A 22,966-nucleotide genomic window follows, 5' to 3' on the forward strand; every position below is an offset into this window, starting at 1 on the left:
GGAATGACAGGTAATGGGGACATGTTGCGGAACTCACTCAGTGGATGACCTCGAATGATATAGCAGGTAGAAAGATGTTTCGTTTTTTTTTACGATTAGATGAATACATCAGTTGAAGCAATCTCTCTTTCTGTCACTCATTCCTTATCTTTCACACTCTTTACAACAGTCTCCCCCCCCTCTCTCTCTCTCTCTCTCTCTCTCTCTCTCTCTCTCTCTCTCTCTCTCTCTCTCTCTCTCTCTCTCTCTCTCTCTCTCTCTCTCTCTCTCTCTCTCTCTCTCTCTCTCCTGGGTATGTGGGATGAGCATTACATCTTTTTTCAGTCTCCTGTTTTTAATCTCAGGATTACCTGCTCTAATCTGGAGAGACACCTGAAACAAACAAGGCACCGCCTCTGTCAACAGGATCTCAGACACCATGGCAACGCCACTTCTCCGAAAGTCTCTCCTTCTGTCTTTACCTCCTCGAGAACCGCCCGGCTTTCTCTCTCTCTCTCTCTCTCTCTCTCTCTCTCTCTCTCTCTCTCTCCCCGCGTTCCCACCACGTGTGACACCGTAGTGACAGTGTGTTGTTCACACCTCACAGCATGCAAAGGACGTTTCCTGAGTTGGTGAGAACCCTCCCCTCGTGTACACTGGCTAGCCAACCCATCAGGTGGTCAGGCGGGGCGAGTCCCTTGCTAAATGTGTGTGTGTGCGCCCATCGATCAGTCCCGCCTTCCTCTTCTCACCTCCATCTTCAATTAGACCGGGACGGCAAGAGCACTTTTGACGTGGAGACCTTATTACCTCGAAGAAGTCTACCGACAGTAACACTTTGCATGCAAATGCATTTTTTGGGTCAAAAACAACATGTCATTTGTCACATGGGCCGATGAGTGAAAGCAGTGAGGCGTTAGTTATCTAGAGAGAGAGAGAGAGAGAGAGAGAGAGAGAGAGGCAGGGAGAAAGAGGGACTTGACACAGGAGACGCATGCAGGAGGGAATGGCAGCACAGAAACCCTAAATGTGCGAGGGGGGGGGGGGGAGTGGAAGGAAGAAATAGGGGTGTGTCTGGTCTGCTGTTGTGAGGGGGGTGGGGCAGTGATGTGGAGGGAAGGAAATGAAAAGGAGACATTGTGATTTATGAGGCCCCGCTTGATTTATCAAGATGTCGTGAGTCATTTATTGAGTTGTGGGTGTAGATCTGTTTCTCTGTGTGTGTGTGTGTATCTGTTTCTGTGTGTGTGTGGGTGTATCTGTTTGGGCGTGTGTGTGTGTGGGGGGGGGGGTGTATTTAAGGCTCTCTGCATGGCCCTCTTTATCCATCAGACACAGACAGTGTTTACTGCAGTGCAGACTGCAGAGCCCACTGAGCATGTGCCAAGAGTCTGGCCTCAGAGCGGGCGGACTGCGTCCACTCACAATCCTTTCTCTCGTTTTTTTCTGTCTCTCCTTTCTTGGGCTCCTCTCCTCTTGGTTTCTATTTGCTTCTATTGTTACGCCTCCCCTGTTTCTATCGCATGAGGTGGTCTCTGTGTGCATCTGTAGTCTTTCTCTAAGGGAGAAAACTGCACACTGCTTCTCCCTATACTGGTACACACACGTGTGTGTGTGTGTGTGTGTGTGTGTGCATGTTTGTCCACATTCACCAGGGCTTTGTTCCACTGCCTGTCTTTTTGTACGCATGTTCACAGCTCCAGTAGGAAGCCTGAGGGCTGGCCTGTCCAAGCTTCAGCCAGCCCTGAACACTGATTCTTCACTGTAATGAGGGAACTCCTGTCACACTATCCATCCTTTCTCTCTCTCTCTCTCTCTCTCTCTCTCTCTCTCTCTCTCTCTCTCTCTCTCTCTCTCTCTCTCTCTCTCTCTCTCTCTCTCTCTCTCTCTCTCTCCGTTTTCACAATTTTCTCTCCCTCCACTCTTCTTCTCCTCTCTCACTGTTTGCCCTCCCCATCCCTCCATCTCTGTCTTCCATGTCTCAGGTCCTCTCCCTGCCAGGTGTCCCTGGCTTTCTCTCCAGCATGGCTGCTGGTTGCTATGAAACAGCAAATCACATTCTTTTTTTTTTTAACAGCAGCTCTGTAATGGACTGAGCTCTGTAAACAGAGTCCACCGACCGCGTCGCTAATAACCGCTCCGGAATAACCGAGCTACACAGGGAACGTTTTTGCTCATGCACTCCAGACCGGAGTTCTGACAGAGGGGATGTATAGCCACACTGGTTACGATCTTACGGATTCAATGATTCCATGTTGTTGGTGTGTTTTGTTGTGGCTTACAAATGTCCCATTCATCTCTCCCTCCCCTCAGGACTGTATCCAGTTGAACCAGTATAGACTGCAGAGTGAGATTGGAAAGGTGAGTCTATGGTGTCCTTGCGCAATTACTGTTGACCTGCCTGGCTTCTAAAGGAACAAGCAATTTTCGACCTTTTTAAATGGATGTCTACCACCAGTAGGAAATGTCCATCCGTATCACCATTAAAGGGAATGTCCACCAGCATCACAATTAAAGGGAATGTCCACCAGCATCACAATCACGCTTGGTTCACACAGTTTTGTATTATTACGGACTGTGCATAACAATTAACTTTAAAGAAAACGTCCATCAGTATCAGTCAAGTCTGTTGCCATCTTCTTGTTGCTCTTTGGAAATGTGTAGGTCCTAGCTGCAGTCTGCAGTATGCTTATCCAGCGGCGCTCCAAGGACAATCTCTCTTGACATTTAGTATTTTCGATCTTGTGACTAATCTCTTGAAAAGCTCACAAGTGTGAAATGAGTCACGCAGCTCTGATGCTGAGTCATGAACGCGGCCCATGTATCACCTCAGCCAGCTTCAGTGGGTCCTCTGTACTCCCAGAAAGTGCTAGTAGCACCTTTGTTTGCTCCTGACCCGTAGAAGCGGACCTGCATGCAGCGTGATGGGGCACGAGGGGTGCGAGTCATGTGACCCCTGCTGAACTGACGGCTTGTCTGCTCCCTCTGTCTCCGCAGGGCTCCTACGGGGTGGTCAAGCTGGCCTACAACGAGGAGGACGACAAGTACTACGTAGGTGGCGTCGCACGCACCACACCAAGCCAGACGTCACGGCAACGACCGCCGACAATAGCACGCACCTGATATCTCCCCGTTCACAACTGTGTCCGATCACTGTAGCTTCCCTTCAGCTCTAGACCCAGATAGGTTTCCGGTTACTTCTTCACAGTCTGGCGGGCTGGAACACAGGACTGAGCGTCATCGACCACAACCCCTAACTAGACGTAGAGATGCAGCGTGGAGGGAACTGAGGTGGAACTAGGGTGGGCCTCTGATACTGTAGGTCATTCGGAATTGATCCTTTCATCCAAACCCTAGAGGTAGTGGAGTGTGTGTGTGCACGTGTGTGTTTTGCTAAGCTCGTACTTCAGTGGGAAATCTGCCTTCCGTTAACACTGACTGGCAGTACAACAACCTCAGGGAGTCAGCTGGCTGAGCGGTTAGGGAATTGGGCTAGTAATCAGAAGGTTGCCGGTTTGATTCTCGGCCGTGCAAAATGAGGTTGTGTCCTTGGGCAAGGCACTTCATCCTACTTGCCTCAGGGGAAATGTCCCTGTACTTACTGTAAGTTGCTCTGGATAAGAGTGTCTGCTAAATGACTAAATGTAAATGTAACAACCTTCAAATGCAAGGACAGGTTGCATGTTGAACTGGATGGAAACCCTTCCCCCTGCGTGGTTTACTGAGGGAGGATGGAAAACAAAATAAGAGAGAGGATGGAGCGAAAGAGGGAGTTTAGAGAAGGAAGGCACCTGCCAGTATTTAATTCCATTTCCTGGCAGTTGGAGTTGGATCCACACAGTATTGATTTAATCTGGGCATCTGTGTCCAAAGTATGATTTCATCCAATCAGACACACACACACACAATCGCTTTACCGAGACCTTTGTTCACTCAAAACAGGAAGACACCGTGTCATAAATATCAAGAGCACTTCTTATCATGCGTTTGTTTTGTTGCCAAATTTGCAGGCAAAAACATGGAAAACAAACCGCAATATCAAATGAGCAGAATGACAGGATATTTTTCAACCTGTGTCTTTTGTCTGCGTGTGTGTGTATTTTGTCTGTGTGTGTGTCTTCTCCCAAGCTGTTTTGTAATTACGAGGCTGACAAAGCTGTTACCTCGTCAAAGCCAACTTGACTGGCTGTGCTCCAATCTTTTCACAGCTTGGCAGCATGGCATGCCTCGAGCTCACCCAATCCCTCTCTGCTGCCTTTGTCGCGGCTCCGCCCAGATCATGGATGTGCAGGGCTGAGAGGCGAATTATTTGCCTCCTCTCGGCCTCTGCGGCAGGAGATAAGTCTCCTCTCCTCCACAGTCCTGTCTCCCCGGCTGCTCCTCCACGCTGCGTCTGGGAACCAGGGCTAGCAGACCCACACCTCGCACCCACCACAGGGCTACAGAAGGGTGTGTGAGAGAAAAGCAGGACATTCTCAGACTGTTTCATTACTAGCAATGCTCTGCTATCACCCCCCCCCCCCAAAGAACACACACATACACACTGCTGTAGTGGAGCTGTGAGGAGCAGGATGAGGGGGGGGGCCTGACCTCTTACACACAGGCAGAAGGTCGTTAACATGCTCTGGGCTGGTGCCCTGGAACATGGCACAGCCACACACACACACAGGATGTCAGGGACCAGAATAGAGGGACCAGGATGTGGTCACCCCAGGGGGGAACCAACAGGAACAAGGTTAACCCAGGGTTTACCCTGGACTTCTGGGAAATAGAGGCACGTTCTGGAGACGCGCTGCAATGCAGTCCACAGTGTCGCCAGTGTTGCTGGAACTGTGAGATGATGATCCAGCGCTATCTCTCCACGCGTCCTTTTCAAGCTGAAATGCACCGTCAGCCGGTTGCTGGTGAATCCTAGTCCTGACACGGTTGCGGTTGAGGTACGCCGGCAGTTATTTGTTTTGCCGCCACAGCTTTCCCCTGGCGTGTGTTGAATATTCATGACTGCCTCTTCCCTTTGACAAACCGATTCCTCTCATCTAGCCCGCGCTACAAACACTGCGTGTTTCCCCTGCCCCGGGTGAATCCGTCCTTGAGAAGATGAAACATGCCCCCCCCCCCCGTCTTTTCCATGGAGATTTTCTAGGTTTTACCGTTTGTTGCTTTGAAATGTGACTTTGTTCTGTTCAGATATTCATTAAGAGCCTCCAAAAGGTTTTTTTCCACTGCTAGTGGATAACAGAGGTGATTTTTGGAGACTTGACTCAGACAGGGTAACAGGCTAGGATGCTACTGGTGGTTATAGTGGAACCAACATCCACCCTCTGCCCTGTGTAACAGGTACAGGGCGTTTCGTGTGGCTGAAGGAGGTGTCTGATGTTCCAAACGTTTTGACAGAGAATTTTCGTGACATCAAAACAGCCCTGTGATCCTTTTCACTCCGGTTCCCTAACAATAGTGTTCCACAGGTGCTGCGGATTAACACCTCATTAGAGTTTAGGAGGAGGAACTAATGAGCAGAGTGTGGGAGAGGGCTGTCACAACCTCCCTCAGAATAACGCAGCGCCTGGCTGAGATAATACGTGTATTTGCTGACTCTCCCTGCGACACAGCTAGGGAAGGTTGCAGATCTCCCCCTTAACAGCTGAGAGGACTGTCTGGAGGAACGGTGTGCTTTAACCCTCGTGCTGCCTTCGGGTCACATGACCCAAAGGTTCATAACGAACCATCGTTGTGTTTACCCAATTTTACCCAAAACAAAACAAAAACAAATACAAATAATTTTCTTTTAACATTCTCAATGTGGGGGGTCTGAGACAGCCCAACGGTTAAAAGAAAATGCATAACTTTGTTTTTGTATGCAGTAAAGTTGTCGCAATACGACGGTGGGTCACAATGACTGATGGGTCAGAATGACCCGAAGATAACACAAGGGTTAAGAAGGTTGCTGCTAATGCAGACGGAAGATAGCACACTGGAAATGTATCAAATGTTGCCATGGATATTGAACACACCTTGATCAGCCTTCTAGCTGTGTGTTTCATTGGGATCTATGTTAGTATATCTGCTTTGGTCAAACGTGCGTCGTATAGTGTTTCAGTCCACTCTCAACTGTGTCTACCAGTCATGTGTCAGTTCATTTATAGTCATTTATGCAATCACTTAGTCTGAGCAGGGTGTGCTGCGGGGAATGTGAAGTATGTTATTAGCACTGGAAGCCAGAGCAGAGCCGCAATCGGAAAGTTTTATAAAAGCTTTTCTTTGATTATTATGGAAATTCAGGAAGTCAAGACAGTTATGTCATCCACTTCCCCGAGCACCATTACGTGTTTGTCCAGAATGGAACATAAAACACAGAAAGACATCCGGTAACTTCCAACAGCTGTTTTGTTTTGTACCGTTTCATGAAGTGTCTGTCATGAATGTGTCGGTCTTTAGATGTGCATGAGGTGTTTCTTCTGTGAGTTGTTCATGCTAGCTTGACAGCCTGTCCTCTCCTCCAGGCCATGAAAGTGGTCTCCAAGAAGAAGCTGATGAAGCAGTATGGATTCCCACGTAAGTCTCACACACAACTGTATTCTGTCATCTCAATAGAAAATGAATTGTCATTAATAATGTTTTATTTATGATGAATTCGTTAGCTGTGGTTCATCTGATGCTGACGTGGTTCTTTTTATGCTGGTTGGCAGGTCGCCCCCCTCCCAGAGGGCCTAAGGCTGCCCAGGGCCAGCAGCCCAAAGTCCTGGGCCCCCTGGACAGGGTCTACCAAGAGATCGCCATCCTGAAAAAGCTGGACCATGTCAACATTGTCAAACTGGTGGAGGTGAGACACTACAAAGTAGCCAAAGAAGAAGAATGTGCTGTAGATGCGGTCGCCTTTCATTTCTCTCACAGCAGAAAAACTGAAGAACATGCTAGGTGTTATTCTGACTGTGTTTCATCCAGGAAGGCAGGTAGCCACAGTCGCTCTTTTCCTAGCTACAGTGCCAGATATGTCAGGGCTCAACGTAAACATGTTATGCATGTAGACCCCATGCACCCCAGTGGGTTTGCAACTTACTGGCCCCAAGACCATTTTTACTGGCCCCCCCTCCAAAAGTTTTAATTTGTCACAGTTACAACAAAACAAAAGACTTATAAATTATGTTATTCTGTTAACATGTTTAACCATTTATTAAACACATCCTGGATATAAAAAGAACAAAAATGAAATCACATTTCTAGTGATAAAAAATTTAACGGTAATAGTCAGCAAAACAATTGACTTTTAACCTCAAACATGACGTGCTCTCTCCCCTGCTGACAGCCATCTCTGCACAACTCTGTCTGACTGAAACTGTGAAACCTCTGGTCCCTCAATGCTAATATATAAAAGCTTCCATAGCATTTCATCAGTATGATACTGAGTACCCAAGTCGACACCATTCTTCTGCTGCAGTTCAATAGCCCAGGGGAACGAGGCGAACGGCTGGCCCGTCTTACTTACGTGATATGCCGTTGTTGTAAGTTGTGCAATAACACGATGGGCATCTTCATTTCAATTCCTGACCAGCATGGTCAACGGCCTGGAAGATGGAGTGTCAACCATCCGCTTAGCTGTCATGCAAACCAGGTGCTGTCTGCTATTAGCATGGCTGGTCAGGGATTGTTTTCGAAAATTGTCGGTGCCTGTGTAAAAAGATCCACTTTTGTCTGCTTTTAGACGGGAACATACTACAGACGACACAGTGCATCTTAGTTACATACAAAAGTTGCTTCCGTTTGAGCTCGTAGCTCTCCTTCACTTCGGTGTCTCGTGCCAGTTGTTAAAAAATGTATTGAGATTAGAGAATTACAATTTGACAACCACTCGTCACTCACTACTCAACTCTTGATTGGCCAATGGTGCGCCCCACAAGCTGCAAAGTTATTTAGGCATTTAGCAGATAGCAAAACATGCAGGATGTTAAGTGTTACAATGCGATTTCTTTTTTAATCAATGCTTTGCAGTTGCCCGATCGGGACAGTGAGTTGTTAGTTTAACTGTCCCAACGTTACTTTTTACTGGCCCCGGGCCATCGGGCCATCGTTATTGTCGAGCCCTGTATGTCTAGAAGATGAAGCAGTGCTTCCTCACAGCTTGTGGCAGCATACTGCACCATAAACATGATTAGCCATTTATGATATGCTGGAAACCCCTCGCTCTTCACCATTAGACTATCTTATTATTCACAGAAGCTGAGGCACACATGGCGCTCTGACAACCTGCCTTCGAACCACAAACGTATCACTCTTGTCAGAGCCGCTAAGGGCCTCTTTTAGACTAGGAGGTGGGCTGTGGCTGAGGGAGAGAGAGAGAGAGACACACACACACACAAGCTTGGCTCATCTGCTCCCTTGTGACATCATCAGTGTGCTCTTCAATCATGGCCAGACGGCGGGGGCGCCGAAATGTAATCGTGCCTCATCAGTGGAGGGGAAGTCGATGTTGAGTGGCTGGGGGGGGGGGGCTGGATGGGCAGGGGGAGAGAGAGGAGCTCGTGGGTAGGGGGAGAGAGAGAGTTGATAGAGGGACCTGGGGGTCTGGGAAGATGGTGGGGTGAGGTGGGGGGGGTTGAGAGAGGAGCCAGGGGGCGGACAGGCCTCTCTGCTGTCTCTGGGTCTCTCGGCATGTCAGCCATAATGAGTTTAGAAGGAAAGAGGAGCTCCCTCTAAGTGTTGATCTCCTCTACAGCCTCAGCCCAGAGCTGATCCACAGCAGACCCTCCTCCTCCTCCCTGGCTCGGCCTCTCAGAGTAGGCCTCTAATCTGTCTCCATGAGGCTGAAGCAGCCCACAGCCTCCTTCACATCCGGTTCAGTCACATCAGCTTTGGAGCAGAGGAACTTACAAACAATAAACACCATGCTGGGGGGAAAACGGAAACAGTAATGTGGCAATTTGTCACAGATGGTTAGTGCGACATCATGGTGCAGCAGTGTTAATATCCACTCATTTAAGCCAAAATTCGAACTGGCAGTTTAAATTTTCTGGATACAAATGACTTAACGACCTTAGTAGTCCACAGGCTGTGTTTTGATGGCTGTATAATGATGGTACTCATGATGTGATGGTGTTGCAGGTGTTGGACGACCCTGCTGAAGACAACCTGCACATGGGTACGTGTTCTTATTCATCACATCACTCCTGGAGACCACAGGTGTCCGGGTTGGATTCCTGCCCCGGCCCTTTGCGACATGTCTTATTCTCTCGCTCTCTCGCTCTCGCTCCCTCTCCCTTTCCTGCCTAAGTCAAACTGTCATAAAATGTCCCCCAAAATGTATATTCTCAAAGATAAGTGTGCAGTACTGTAATATGGATGAGCAGTGCAGACAGGCTCCCCAGTGGTCCATCCCTCAGGGCAGCCCTGAGTGGATAGAGTCCAGCTGCCCGGTCAGGAGTGCAGCAATGTCCGGCTGACTGCTCATGTCAGAAACGACCAAACATGAACACACAAATGAACAGCAGCAGGAATAGGACTGTCCAGTGTTGAACTGTTTCCTTCAACCGACATGCACTCATGCCTTCTTGTCTGTGTCTCCAACAGTGTTTGAGTTGATGCGGAAGGGGTGAGTACACCTCATGCCCCTCTTCAGAAATAATCGAAGGCCGCCCCATTAAGCCCTCTATCCTTCCCTCCATCCATCCACCCACCCTCCCTCCCTCCCTCCTTCCCCACCCCTCCTCTCCACTGTTCTTCTTTATTAGTCCAACCTGATGTACTGTTTTCCCCTCTCCCCCTACTCCAGAGGGATTCATTATGTGCTTATGTTTTCACTTGACAGTTATTACCACGACCATGGTCTCTGTGCCCTGCCCACGATGCCTCTCATTAGCATGTCCCCTCTCACTCTCCCAGCTGTGGATTTTCATACTGGGACAGATGATTGGGTCCCGTTAACCCTCTCTTATACAGGTTCTCGCTGTGCTGTGCAGGCAATGAAGAGACAACATCTGTAGCTAATGGCTAAAAGGCTTTTAGGGAATTATAGATAATCATGCTACGTGTGGGAGTTTTTCTTTTGGAGTGGTAGCATTTGTTTCAGTAGCGTCGCAGCTTTTCACAGCTAATCCATGGTCTCTCCCGTCCATTCTCTCAGGGGACATGTACAGTTATTGGATATCCCAGCAATGGAGAGACCCAGCACTAGCAGGGAGAGACCAGCTGAGCCAGAATAGATGAGCCAGTCATTGTAGTCGATGACACTTGGCCAGTTTCGTCGGAAACGCACGCACGTTTTTTTCCCCTCAAACTTGAATGAATCCTGAGGCTTCCCTCTCAGGCTCATAGAATATTGGCATTTAGATTAATTAATAATAGAGGATGTGTGATAAGGTCAGAACGACCTACCCATTTTTTCATTTCGTGCTCTGGGGGGTTTGATAATTGTAGTAGTTGTATTAAAGTATTGACCAGGCTCCATAATAGCTTATATAGTCGTCCTCCATTTTCCTGGTGTGCAATAGTCTTACCAGCCCTGATTGTTAGTGAGGTGATGAGTGCAAAGATTGGAAGGCTAGTGTATTTCTACATCTGTAATTAGCTTTAATGAGCGTCCTTGTGGTTGATTCTTCTGCATGGGTGTTGATGTGGAATACATCTTGTGCTGATGGTGACGGCACTGTCTTACACTCTGACTCTCTCCATCTCTCCTGTCCTCCCTCCCTCCCTCTTCTGTCTGTCTCTCTCTCTCACTCACTCTCTCTCTCTGTGATATGGTCCAGTCCAGTGATGGAGGTGCCATGTGACAGCCCCTTCTCTGAGGAGCAGACGAGGCTGTATTTCAGGGACATCGTCCTGGGCATCGAGTACTGTGAGTGCCACTTTACCTGTTTATCAAAAGGGTTCTGCCTTTTCAGCCCAGAACAAAATAGTTACTGGCACCCATATGGAATTTAACACATTTTCCAGCAACTGCAAGCTGTCTGTTGTAATCAAACTTAAGCTACAATATGTTATCGCACCACCATATCCTCTGGCTTTTCAAGTCCCAGGCTTCTGGAACACTCTGCTTCACCGACCACACATGCTGTGCATATTTTATGAGCGTAGGTGTGTTTCGGAACTCCCCAAGCTAGTTATAGAGAGACTGATGTTCTGAAGGAATCGTTTCAGAGCTTGACTGGCTAGCACAACAGACCCTCACTTCCCCACAGCACCTTATATATCACAGCCAGCATCTTGATGAGGCCTAGTGGGGTGTCTGAGAGACCCAGGCTCTCCATTTCCTCCCCCCCCCCCCCCCCCCCCCCCCCCCCCCAATGTTTTCCACTGACCTCCCCTCCCCCTTTGACCCCTATCTGCTCCCTGGCGTTGTCCAGGTCCTGGGGGTCCAGGTTTGACGTGTCAGACAGCGTCCTGTCATCAGTATCGAGCTCATGATTAGCCAGGCCTTTCTTTGACTGTGTCCTCGTTAGCCGAGGGTTATCCATCTCGCAGGCCCATGCCAACGATCAATGGATCAATATAGCTCTCTTTAGATGTGCGTGGTGGTTTGGGGGGCGTGAAACCTAGCAGGAACAACATGCTTGCTCTATTTGGCCCACTCGGTTGGTCTCAGTGCCGTTGTGATCGTAGACAAACGGCCCATTGTGCATGTGGCATGTCTTAATTAACTGTGGAGATGGCAGCGTTGTTATCTGGGATCATGTGCAATAAAAACTGTTTTTGTGTGTAATTTGGAAGTCAGTCATGCTGAGCCAAGCAGACGTCCTCTGCCCTTCTCCATTGTTGTTCCTCATCAGTCCGAACAATCGCTGGCTCCTCAAGCACAGCAGTCCTGTGAAGTATCGGCTTTGATTAAGCCTCTTGAGGCCCTGAGGGCACCACTTAGCCAATCAGAGTCCTTCTCCAGTGAATGGTTCTGGGTTAACCTGTTCTGTAAGCTCAAGTAGAGGGGTTACAACAGTGGTGCCTCCAGAGAGGGGCCGTACTCACCTAACGACCGGCCCAGGGTTACACGTCCAAACCGTTGATGACTCAGTGGTTGTTTAATCACCTGAGGACAGATACATTTTAGTTGGAGGCCTTCTAGAACCTTCACTGCTGTTATTATAACTGTGTAAACTCTATGAGGAAGCTCCCTGGAAACTGATGAGTCATTCTCTTGGATTGGACATATTTATCAACACGTTTTGCTCAATAAAATGTAGCCAAGAGTCTTTTCAGTTTGGAATTGAGCACGCTCCAGTTCCAGGAGCCCAGACCTACTTTGTGTCCTTCTCTCCTGTCGTCAGTGCACTACCAGAAGATAGTCCATCGGGACATCAAGCCCTCCAACCTGCTGCTAGGGGACGATGGCCACGTGAAGATCGCCGACTTTGGAGTCAGCAACCAGTTTGAGGGCAACGATGCCCTTCTGTCGAGCACAGCGGGCACCCCAGCCTTCATGGCCCCAGAGACCTTGTCTGACAACCTCAAGAGCTTCAGTGGCAAGGTGTGTGTGTGTGTGTGTGTGTGTGTGTGTGTGTGTGTGTGTGTGTGTGTGTGTGTGTGTGTGTGTGTGTGTGTGTGTGTGTGTGTGTGTGTGTGTGTGTGTGTGTGTGTGTGTGTGTGTGTGTGTGTGTGTGTGTGTGTGTGTGTGTGTGTGTGTGTGTGTGTGTGTGTGTGTGTGTGTGTGTGTGTGTGTGTGTGTGTGTGTGTGTGTGTGTGTGTGTGTGTGTGTGTGTGTGTGTGTGTGTGTGTGTGTGTGTGTGTGTGTGTGTGTGTGTGTGTGTGTGTGTGTGTGTGTGTGTGTGTGTGTGTGTGTGTGTGTGTGTGTGTGTGTGTGTGTGTGTGTGTGTGTGTGTAAAGGTTTATGCATTTCGCTGGTGCTCTTGTCAGTGAGCGATTATTTGGTCCACGATGACGCATCCAAGATGAACAGGGTAAATGACCTGTGAGGTTACTGCTGGTTAGTAATTATGAGAGTGTTTACAGAGTGGCCCCATGTTACCATTTAGATGATGAATGCATGCTTACAACAGCACTGACACGAACGTTATCCATGCTAACACGGAACACAAGCATGTACTGTACATCATTTCTGGCAGCGGGAACAGCAGGCTGACTGAGCTAGCTGAGGCCAAGCAGAGCTGTGGATTTCAAGCAGTGAGGCTGCAGCAGATGTTGGCTCAGAGCCAGGAGCGTCCCACAGCAGCATGCAGAGAGATGAGAGGGAGAGAGGCAGAGAGAGATAGAGGGAGACAGGGAGAGAGAGCTGGAGAGGGGGAGGGAGAGAGAGAGAGACGGAGGGAGAGAGAGCGACGGAGGGAGAGAGAGATGGAAATCAGGAAATTAAAAGGAGTCTGCAGAGGGAAGCCTTTTGAGGGGCCCCAGTTGTACCAGCAGGAGGGCAGGGAAAGGCCTTTACTGAGATGCCCAGCCGCAGCAGTGAAGGACACACCATCCCTTTCCTCTCTCTCTGCCTCTGCTCTCACACACTGCCTCTCTTTAATCAGACCCCAAGCCTTTCTCAAGTACTAATTCATTTCCAGGCCGTTTTGGCTGCTAATCCCCTATGGCACTTTGATTTGATGGATTTGGTCATGGATGGCCAAATGAGAGGGGAGTGAAATTAAAAATGATTAGAAACACGCCAACAGTCACGGTTTTGTGTTAGTGTGGCTGGCAGCGGTTTCTTCTTTTAGCTGTCATCAACAAACATGTACAGAACAAGAGACTCTTCGGTTCTGATTAGACACACCGCCCCCCCCCCCCCCCCCCCCCCCAACTGCTTAGAAGGTCTCGTTCGAGAGCTCGGCGTTCATTGAAGTTTGCAAACCATAAGTGAGAGGGGAACATCCATATTATTTCCACCTTATGAAATCCACAGGGAGCAAACTATGTTTAACCTGTAGGACACTAGTGGAAACCCGACCATATGGGCCCTAGCCAGAGATGGTGCAGTGAAGGATGATAAGAGAGGGGGGGGTTCGTGGCTGTGGATTTGTGATAGAATGGCGGGAGGTCGGGAGGAGATGTTGCTACCAATCAGAAGCCCCGGCTCAGTCTTCTGCACCCAGGGACTCAGCTGGGAGATGGATGGGCCTGATGGATGACTGCATGGCTGCACAGTCAGCCTCATATCTCATGCCAACAGCCACCTGGAGTAGACTGCAGTTAGTTAGCCCCAGATGCACAGCAAAGCAACCCATGTGGCTTGTATGGATAGTGGCTAACAGTTAGTTACAGGGAGTCAGGTGGCTGAGCGGTGAGGGAATCGGGCTAGTAATCCGAAGGTTGCCAGTTCGATTCCCGGTCATGCCAACTGACGTTGTGTCCTTGGGCAAGGCACTTCACCCTACTTGCTTCGGGGGAATGTCCCTGTACTTGCTGTAAGTCGCTCTGGATAAGAGCGTCTGCTAAATGACTAAATGTAAATGTAAAATGTAGTTAGAAGTGTGTGTTTATGGCATTAGCATGTACGTTGCCATCTGTGTGTTTCTCTATGCCGGGGAAGCACGCCAATACTAAGTAAATGTCCCAGATGTGTGTGTGTGTGTGTGTGTGTGTGTGTGTGTGGACATGCCTTCAGGTGTGTGTGTGTGTGTGTGTGTGTGTGTGTGTGTGTGTGTGTGTGGACATGCCTTCAGGTGTGTGTGTGTGTGTGTGTGTGTGTGTGTGTGTGTGTGTGTGTGTGTGGACATGCCTTCAGGTGTGTGTGTGTGTGTGTGTGTGTGTGTGTGTGTGTGTGGACATGCCTTCAGGTGTGTGTGTGTGTGTGTGTGTGGACATGCCTTCAGGTGTGTGTGTGTGTGTGTGTGTGTGTGTGTGTGTGGACATGCCTTCAGGTGTGTGTGTGTGTGTGTGTGTGTGTGTGTGTGTGTGTGTGTGTGTGTGTGTGTGTGTGGACATGCCTTCAGGTGTGTGTGTGTGTGTGTGTGTGGACATGCCTTCAGGTGTGTGTGAGGAAGAGGTCTATGTGCTGTCTAATGTAGCGTGCCTTTACTGCTGTGTGTTCCAGGCCCTGGATGTATGGGCCATGGGCGTGACTCTCTACTGCTTCTTATTCGGCAAGGTAAGGCATCACATTCCTCCCGTCGTGATTCTCCCTCTTATCAGCCCTTACCAGCTGGAGCCCCCTGCTTGGAGGAGCGGCCAGGAAGGGGAGAGTTGCCAGAGGTGTCACCAGTCTCTCACCTCTCTCTGTGAGAAATAGGTGTGCTAGCACAGCAGCTGCTGTCCCTGGGTGCGTTCCCCACAGACCTGTCTGTAGAACACGATGCTCGCAAGACGAGCACCCGGGGTGGGCATCCTGGGGGGTGGGCATCCTGGGAGGTGGGCATCCTGGGAGGTGGGCATCCTGGGAGGTGGGCATCCTGGGGGGTGGGCATCCTGGGAGGTGGGCATCCTGGGGGGGTGGGCATCCTGGGGGGGTGGGCATCCTGGGGGGTGGGCATCCGGGGGGGTGGGCATCCTGGGAGGTGGGCATCCTGGGGGGTGGGCATCCTGGGAGGTGGGCATCCTGGGGGGTGGGCATCCTGGGGGGTGGGCATCCTGGGGGGTGGGCATCCTGGGGGGTGGGCATCCTGGGAGGTGGGCATCCTGGGAGGTGGGCATCCTGGGAGGTGGGCATCCTGGGAGGTGGGCATCCTGGGAGGGTGGGCATCCTGGGAGGTGGGCATCCTGGGGGGGTGGGCATCCTGGGAGGTGGGCATCCGGGGGGGTAAACAGGTTGCACTGTTTAGGGTGCTGGGGGTTTTTGGTATCTTACCTTGTCTCTCTCTCTCCTGTGTCTCTCTGTCTCTTTCTCTGTGTTTCTGTCTGCAGTGCCCATTCATTGATGAGTACATCCTGGCTTTACACAATAAGATCAGGACCAAGTGTGTGGAGTTTCCAGAATCGTAAGTCTCACTCGTTCTTTCCCTCCGCTCACTCCTCCGCCTCTCCCGCTCCCCCTCTCCTCCTCCTCGTTATGCAGGAAGACGGAGGTGAGAGAGTGGTGCTCCAGGCAGCCACTCACACTGAGACTGGCGTCTCAGCTGTTGCTTGGAAGCAAGCTACCGTGGAACTTCTCCTTCGATGTTTCTCCCTCCCTCTCCCTCGGTCTTTCGCCAATGCACACAACACGCACAGGAGCGAGCACGCTGCTCTTTATCTCCCCGCTGTCAACAACCCCACTCTCTCACACAACCCTTCAGAGAACCAGAGAGGTTGTCGCCAGAGAATGTAAACAGCCTTTGATGACAGATGAAAACCCCCTAGTTCTCGCTCCGTGCCAGGGCTAAGGGAGGCTGAGTAAGCGGGAGATGCACTCGGTGAATGAACCAGACTCCCCCTGCCACGCAAACAGCAGCAGAAGAGGCTTCACCCGGAGGGCAACTGTAATTGATAGCGCTGTGAAGTACAGTATATCACTGTGCCAGACAGGAGAACAAGACACATTTAGTAGAAGACAAGGAGAGCGAGAGCACAGAGGCAGAGACTGGCAGCTGAAGTACGTGCTAGCACAGGTTGTCGTGTTGCTAACCAAAGTGTCTCCTTGTGTGCTAGGGGGGGTACTTAGCTGCTCTGTGTGGGCGGAAAACACCACTCCATGCCCCGGGAACATAGCCCCACATTGCACACTGCCACAATCTCATCTCCATACAAAGGAGAAATGGAAACGCTTTCTCATAACACCGTTATGGTCAATGGTGACCGTGGTGCTACCGACACAGGAATGAGGTTTCCCTTTAACTAAGGGTGTACCTCCACTTAACACGGGCATGTATACAGTGTGGACCTGTATGCTGCAGGATGTGTATTGGGGCATGTTTTCACATATTCACCTTGGTGTGTGTGTGTGTGTGTGTGTGTGATCCTCCAGGAAAGACCTCAATAAGGAGCTGCAAGCGCTCATCCTGAGAATGCTGGAGAAGAACCCAGACAACAGGATCACCATACCTGAGATCAAGGTGAGGAGGCAGATCGTGCGGGCGGGTGGAGAGGGGGCGGAGGGGAGAATCGTTGAGGGGGGGGGGGGGACTTTCCAGTCGGGCCTGAGATGTATCCTATGACAACGCATCGGGAGAGCTCATCCAATCAAGGTGGTCTTAAGATGGTGAGCGACCCGTGTGTGGCATGTACAGTGGGACTCATTAGCGGTGCATGCTGCTGCTGAGGCTTGACTAAACCCGTCTGACCCTGGGGACACGCACACCTCTCTCAGCAGCAGAAGGAACCTCAAGTGGAAACTGAAACCCCCTCTCCCTGTATTATCTGTTATTCAGAAGCTGCTGTAATCTGATCCTGAGTCAGGGAGCCCCCCCCCCCCCCCAGAGAACATGTGTGTGTCGGGGGGACTTCCAATCTGAACCTGAGTCACTGGATCCTCTCTCTCCAGGGAGCGTGTTAGTGGAAAAGGAGATAATTAGCACTAGCATGACGAGAGATCTTTGTCCCCTGGCACTAGCTGCTGGTGTGGAAAAGCATACAGACGTACACACACACACACTCCTAGGGGGAGACTCAGACACGCACTCACACAAACCAGACAGACAAACCCGATAAACAAGCACCTTGCGCACACACACACACACACACACACACAAATCCAAGGAGACACAGAAACATTCACATTCAAAGCCTCTTAACCCAGAAAATAAACCTTCATCAGCCAGACCTTTGATTTGACCTTTAATTTAGCCTCCTTGCTTTGTCCTCTGTAGGGCACAAAGGCACAGGCTGTTCTTCCTGACATGAAACATCCTTAGAGGGTTGTTCACTGGACCTGGCAACCCTAGAGTCTGGCCAAGCTGCCAAGCCAGTACTTCATTACAGAGCCTGTGTATTGTTCTAATATATGCAGGTGTTGTGTATACGGTTTCACATTAAGTTGTTGCCAATAACTAGATTTTCTGTGTGTCTTGTCGCAGCTGGACCCGTGGGTGACCCTGTGGGCCATGGAGCCCATGCCTCTGGAGGAGGAGCACTGCACAGTGGTGGAGGTGACGGAGGAGGAGGTGCAGAACTCCGTCAAGTTTGTCCCCAGCCTCTCTGCTGTGGTAAGGAGCCGCACAATGCCCGTGTGCGAGGAGAAGACAAGTTGGCTGGATGTGTCATTGTGTGTATCCCAAGATTTAATGTGTGTGTGTGTGTGTGTGTGTCAGATCCTGGTGAAGGCCATGCTGAGAAAGCGCTCCTTCAGCAACCCCTTTGAGTGTCCCAGCAGGAGGGAGGAGAGGTCCATGTCGGCACCCGGAAACCTGCTCATGTACGTGCCCTCCCCCTGCCCACACACACTGCTCACACAACCTGCCAATTATACTGTCCCCAAGCCCTCCGACCGCTCACATCGGTCCTGAAGGTGGAGCCCCGCCCACCCAAAGCCCTCCTCATACACCTTCCTGTATGATCTCCCGTAGAGACTCCCCCCCCCCACCCCCGCCCTCTCATCCCCTCTCATCTCCCCGGGGGGAGCAGGTAAACACTCGTCTCTTCCTGTCGCTCTTACAGCTTGGTAGCGTTGCCATAGTACTCCGGTCTGGCTACCTTGTCGTCTGGCTGCGTTGCACCTTGGGTTGCCCCCCGACACCGTGACATTTCCCCTGGGGGTTCCTGTGGAAGGACACACAAGGGGGGGGAGACCCGAGACACTCGATGTGTCTGTCTCTCTGGAGGAGGCTGAGGGAGAGGCGGGGTGGTGTGTTTGGATCCGGCCTGCCGTTCTGTCAACACTGACCTTGGGGCTCCCGTGATTGCCCCTCTTGATCTCATCTAGGGTGCGTTATGATACAGACTGCTTTTCAGTCGTCTGCCTCTGATGGCGTGATCCCCGCTGGGTCGTAGGGAGGCTCGCTCTGCCTGCCGTCCGACGGCAGTCTCCTGGTGTGAGGGCTGGCGCTGGCCGGCAGCTCTGGGGGAGGCGGGCTGGAGGGAGCGCTACTGCCCCCTGGTGGAGGAATGGACCCACTGCTTTTGTCGCTGTACCTTGCAAGCTGCATGGCTCAGACAATGGAAGCAGGCCTGGACAGCAGACGGAAATTCTAGAACCGGATATCTTCCGAGAACTCGCGGCATACGCACAAAGACGACTCGGGATCGGTGTTTAGCCGCAGTTTTCGCCCAGTCAGAGCTGCAGGGACTGAGAGAGACAGAGAGGAGGGAGTTAGAAGACATCTTCCCAACCCCTGCCCATCTCCTGAACGTCACCCTCTCACCTTTTGACCTTGTTTTCATTTTGTCCCCCTCCCCCTTATCTGCTGCAGGGACTCTTGGCCGTTCCGCCCCTCTTTTAAACTCCACCCCTCTTTAAGGTAAAGTTGTGTGCTGGGTGGTCCAGCACGCTGTCTGTCAAACGTTACAACAAATCGCCCCTCACCCATCCCCATCCTGTTGTATTGATCTCATCGTCTCGTGGGAGTTTGTTTCGCCGTGACTTACCTCTCATCTCCTCGTGTCTCACACATTGGTGAGGTTGTTGTCAAACGTGTGTTGGTGTGGTGCGCATTCTGACAGACATGACTGAACGGCTGAAGATGGTCACTGGCTCTCGGTCACTGGCTCTCCTGCCACAGGAAGGGCCAGGGAACCGTGAACGCCAAGGAGTTCAATGGAAATACTTTGTCCAAGCATTGGTGTTGGCTCTCCGCCTCTCCGCCTCTCACTCTCTTGCTCATTCCCTTTCTCGTTCTCTGTCTGTCTCTCTGTCTCTCTCTCTCTGTCTCTCTCTCCTCCCAGGAAAGGCAGCAGTGGGGAGGGTTCGAGGGAGGGAGAGCTGGAGGACTTGCACGAAGACGAGCCCTCGTCCTGAGAGTGTCCACGGCTCCCGTCGCCCCAGCTCAGCTCCGCGTTCCTCTCAGACGTCTCCTCCCCTTTAAATCCCTGCACAGGCCACTCCCTTCAGCCCACATGCTCCTCCCCTTTAAATCCCTGCACAGGCCACTCCCTTCGGCCCACATGCTCCTCCCCTTTAAATCCCGCCTGCCTGTACAATACCTCTTTCCCTTTAAGTCCGGAACGACTTCGGAACTCATAGTCCCATCCTCTTGCTGATCCCTTTAAAATATATTTAAGCTCCTGTACTCTCTCTTACTGTATGTATCTATTGCTTGAGATCTATTGGAGATCTATATGTTTTGCTCCTCCATCTCTCCTCTGCGTTCCTGTCTCTATCCCGTGCTTTGGACCACCCAGTTAACTATCCCTCCTTCCAGACCTTCCCTCCACATACTCCCCCTCCACCCCCCATACCCCCCGCACTGCCAGCCAAGAGGACCACTCCCATCATCACCGGTCCAGAAGACCACCCGGATGTCCTTCTGCTGGCGTCTCCCTCCAACAGCATGAACGTGTTTATGGTATTCGTGGTGCTCTGTGATTCCTAACCTTACCCCTGCATGGTGAGCCGTTTCACCCGTCCGACCGGGAGATTCTTCCCGGGGCACACAATCAGAGGTCCCTCGGGTGCCCCATGAGAGATGGACTCGTCTCCAGAAAAAATACGAAACCGCATGCTGATGACTTTACAGCGGCGCCCCCTGCAGGCCGACCCGAGAGCGGACGCTGGCTCTCATCCTCTCCTCCGGATCAATTCCGCTGCAGTGTTGTATATAGGCAGTCGGTTGACTGTCAATGTTGACGTCGCACCCATTCAAACAGACTAAGCTATTTCTAGTCCTTCCTCCTGCCTTCGGAACTGCCATCGCCCTGGCTGCCTTCAAAGCCTGCTCTGTGTAGCTGTCAGTTGTCAAGGTGTTGCACGGACTGCTTCCACAGGATCCTGTTAGCTGTTAGCGGTTGGGTCTTCTGCTTCCTAGATTGATGACTCGTCTCTGGGCTTGATGATGTGGTGTTGCAGGCTGTTTCATCATCACAGTCTCGCCTGTTCCTGCTGCTGCCTCTCCCTCTGATGTCACTGTTGAGACTGGTCTCTCTGAGACTGGACACTGATTGCTCGCCTGTTTTCGCGCTTTTTTCCCCTTATCTCTCGTCGTCGCCATATCATATCCGAGGTGGAGGGAAATGCCGTGTTTGTGTGTGTGTGTGTACGTGTTTGTGATTATCCTAAGACAGTTCTGTAATCATTGAAAGCATCTATTTCGAGTAGAGCCATCTTACGAGGGAGTGAGTCACCATGTTTGGTGATGCAAAATCAGAGAGGAGAAGATTGGGTCGCTCTCTCTCCATTTCCATCTCATTCTTCTTCACTCTCTCTGTCTCTGTCTCTTTCTCTCTCTCTCTCTGTCTCTCTCTCTCTCTCTGTCAACCTCTCTCTGTCAACTGCATGTTGACAGTCTAAGTGCGCTGATATTTTCGCTGCTCTGAAAAGGGCCCCTTTTCCATACGGTGATTATTCCCGGCACAAACAAAAACAGTTCTCTTTTCACGTCAATCCAATCCCCTCATGGTTGACTAGAACAGCCCAGTGTAGTGCTGTGCGTTTTCCCTCCCTTTCTCCCTCCTCAGAAAGCTCACTGTCACTCTTCCAATCCACTGCTCTGGCACAAGCACTCCTCTGAGAAGGAGACCAGAGCTGTACGTACCACAGGTATACCATAGATAATTGTTGCGTGCAGAGTTGTTTAAATGGTGCCCTCTCATTTCAAATGATGGTAATCACAACTCATGAAGACATCCCATTTGTTATGTACTGTATATACCACATCCAGGTATGTACAGATGTTAATGCCGTAAAAGGTTGATTCGGTGATGGATCAGTATGGTTCTCTCTGCCCCACCCTCTCAAAGACGTAGAACCAGCTGGTGTGTGAGGACAGAGGGATGCTAGTTGAAGCTCTGCTGACTCGCCCATGTGACGTTTTCTCCCTCCCACTTCCTGTTCACCTTCTCTTCCTTTTCTTTATCGCTTGAATGCGTTCCTGACGCTACTGCTCATTTCCACCATACCCATTCATTTCAATCAGCCATTTTACTAAAATTCCAGAGCTTGTTTTTTTCAGCTTGTCCTCCCTGTATGCAATGTGGAGCGGTGTCCTCATGCAGTGGGAGGGGCTTATATTCGGGGGGGGGGGGGGGGGGGGGAGGAGGGGGGGGGGGGGGGGGGGGAGGGGAGAGACGAGACATCTGTCAAGTCTCCAGGTGAACCACTGGGCTCAGAGACACACCCCGTCTACCTGCTCTCAAATACCTTCTGGGTCAGCAAGATGGTATTTCATCATATGTCCTTTCATCTGAGAGACTTGCTTAAAGGGACGTCCGCAGAACAGATTATTTATCGTTGGACACTTTCAGATGTCTTGTGCTTGAGACAAGCTTGGTCTGTGTCTGAGGTGTATATTCACTTGTGTGTCCATGTGTCAGAAGTGCAATATTGTTGTCATCCTGTCCCAGGGTCGTGTTGTAAATGTCGGTCGAAGTCCGTCTCAGCTTTGAAGGCAGTTAGGGCACTATACTTTTGTCCTTTACCTGGGTTTGTACATTGTCTTCTATAATATTAGCACTGTTATGCTAAAAGATTGCACTTTTCCCCCTCTTATACTCCACGTAACTGTCACCCCAGCCAACAGCAACACCTGTCAACATTCCTGTGCGCTTCTGTAAAATGACTCGGTATGATACATTCACATATAAATGTAATTTTCCAATATGGAAAGGATAACACTACTGTTTACAGCAAAATGCAGTACCCTTCATTTAATGTTGATTTACATATTTAAAAGATACTGTACATATATATATATATTGTTGTATTTTTACTGATAGAGTAAAATCTTCTTTTATTGATGAACCTGAGGGCTATGTGCGAGAGGGCATGTAGGTAATGTTAAGGACGTTAGGACGGTGACTTTTTCCTGTTGTTTGCATCGCTGCTATGTCATATGTAACTGTCCTGATATCTGTGTTGAAGGTGCCTGTTGTCACTGTGTTAATAGATGTGTGTACCGTGCTGCATTTCTCTGAATGTACTTGTTGACGTTTGTCCCACATACAAAAAAGCATGGCACATATGTACGGAATGCAACGGTTACAATGTAAATATGTACCAATATATAAAAAGCTATTTTTTGCATGCTTTTTGTACACCTAGACATAATCAAAGACAATAAAA

General features: G+C 50.3%; 1 protein-coding gene across 4 annotated transcripts in view; it reads left to right on the top strand.

Moving 5' to 3' along the window:
• camkk1a (calcium/calmodulin-dependent protein kinase kinase 1, alpha a) overlaps positions 1-21,886 on the top strand; it is a 40,009-nt gene extending 18,123 nt beyond the window's left edge. For 2 of the 4 annotated variants that reach the window (XM_067257029.1, XM_067257030.1), the window contains 14 exons: positions 2,293-2,340; positions 2,977-3,030; positions 6,480-6,531; positions 6,666-6,799; positions 9,076-9,112; positions 9,541-9,562; positions 10,719-10,807; positions 12,231-12,430; positions 14,939-14,992; positions 15,745-15,818; positions 16,784-16,871; positions 17,832-17,960; positions 18,066-18,169; positions 19,636-21,886. In XM_067257029.1, the coding sequence (XP_067113130.1) occupies positions 2,293-2,340; positions 2,977-3,030; positions 6,480-6,531; positions 6,666-6,799; positions 9,076-9,112; positions 9,541-9,562; positions 10,719-10,807; positions 12,231-12,430; positions 14,939-14,992; positions 15,745-15,818; positions 16,784-16,871; positions 17,832-17,960; positions 18,066-18,169; positions 19,636-19,708 (1,158 nt within the window). In that variant the 3' untranslated portion in view covers positions 19,709-21,886. Of the gene's footprint in view, positions 1-2,292; positions 2,341-2,976; positions 3,031-6,479; positions 6,532-6,665; positions 6,800-9,075; positions 9,113-9,540; positions 9,563-10,718; positions 10,808-12,230; positions 12,431-14,938; positions 14,993-15,744; positions 15,819-16,783; positions 16,872-17,831; positions 17,961-18,065; positions 18,170-19,163; positions 19,212-19,635 lie in introns of all 4 variants that reach the window. The other 2 variants (XM_067257032.1, XM_067257031.1) reach the window with 2 other exon arrangements.
• The last annotated feature ends 1,080 nt before the right edge of the window (positions 21,887-22,966 follow it).

Source organism: Osmerus mordax, chromosome 19 (assembly GCF_038355195.1).
Source record: "Osmerus mordax isolate fOsmMor3 chromosome 19, fOsmMor3.pri, whole genome shotgun sequence".
NCBI classification, from domain to species: Eukaryota; Metazoa; Chordata; class Actinopteri; order Osmeriformes; family Osmeridae; genus Osmerus; species Osmerus mordax.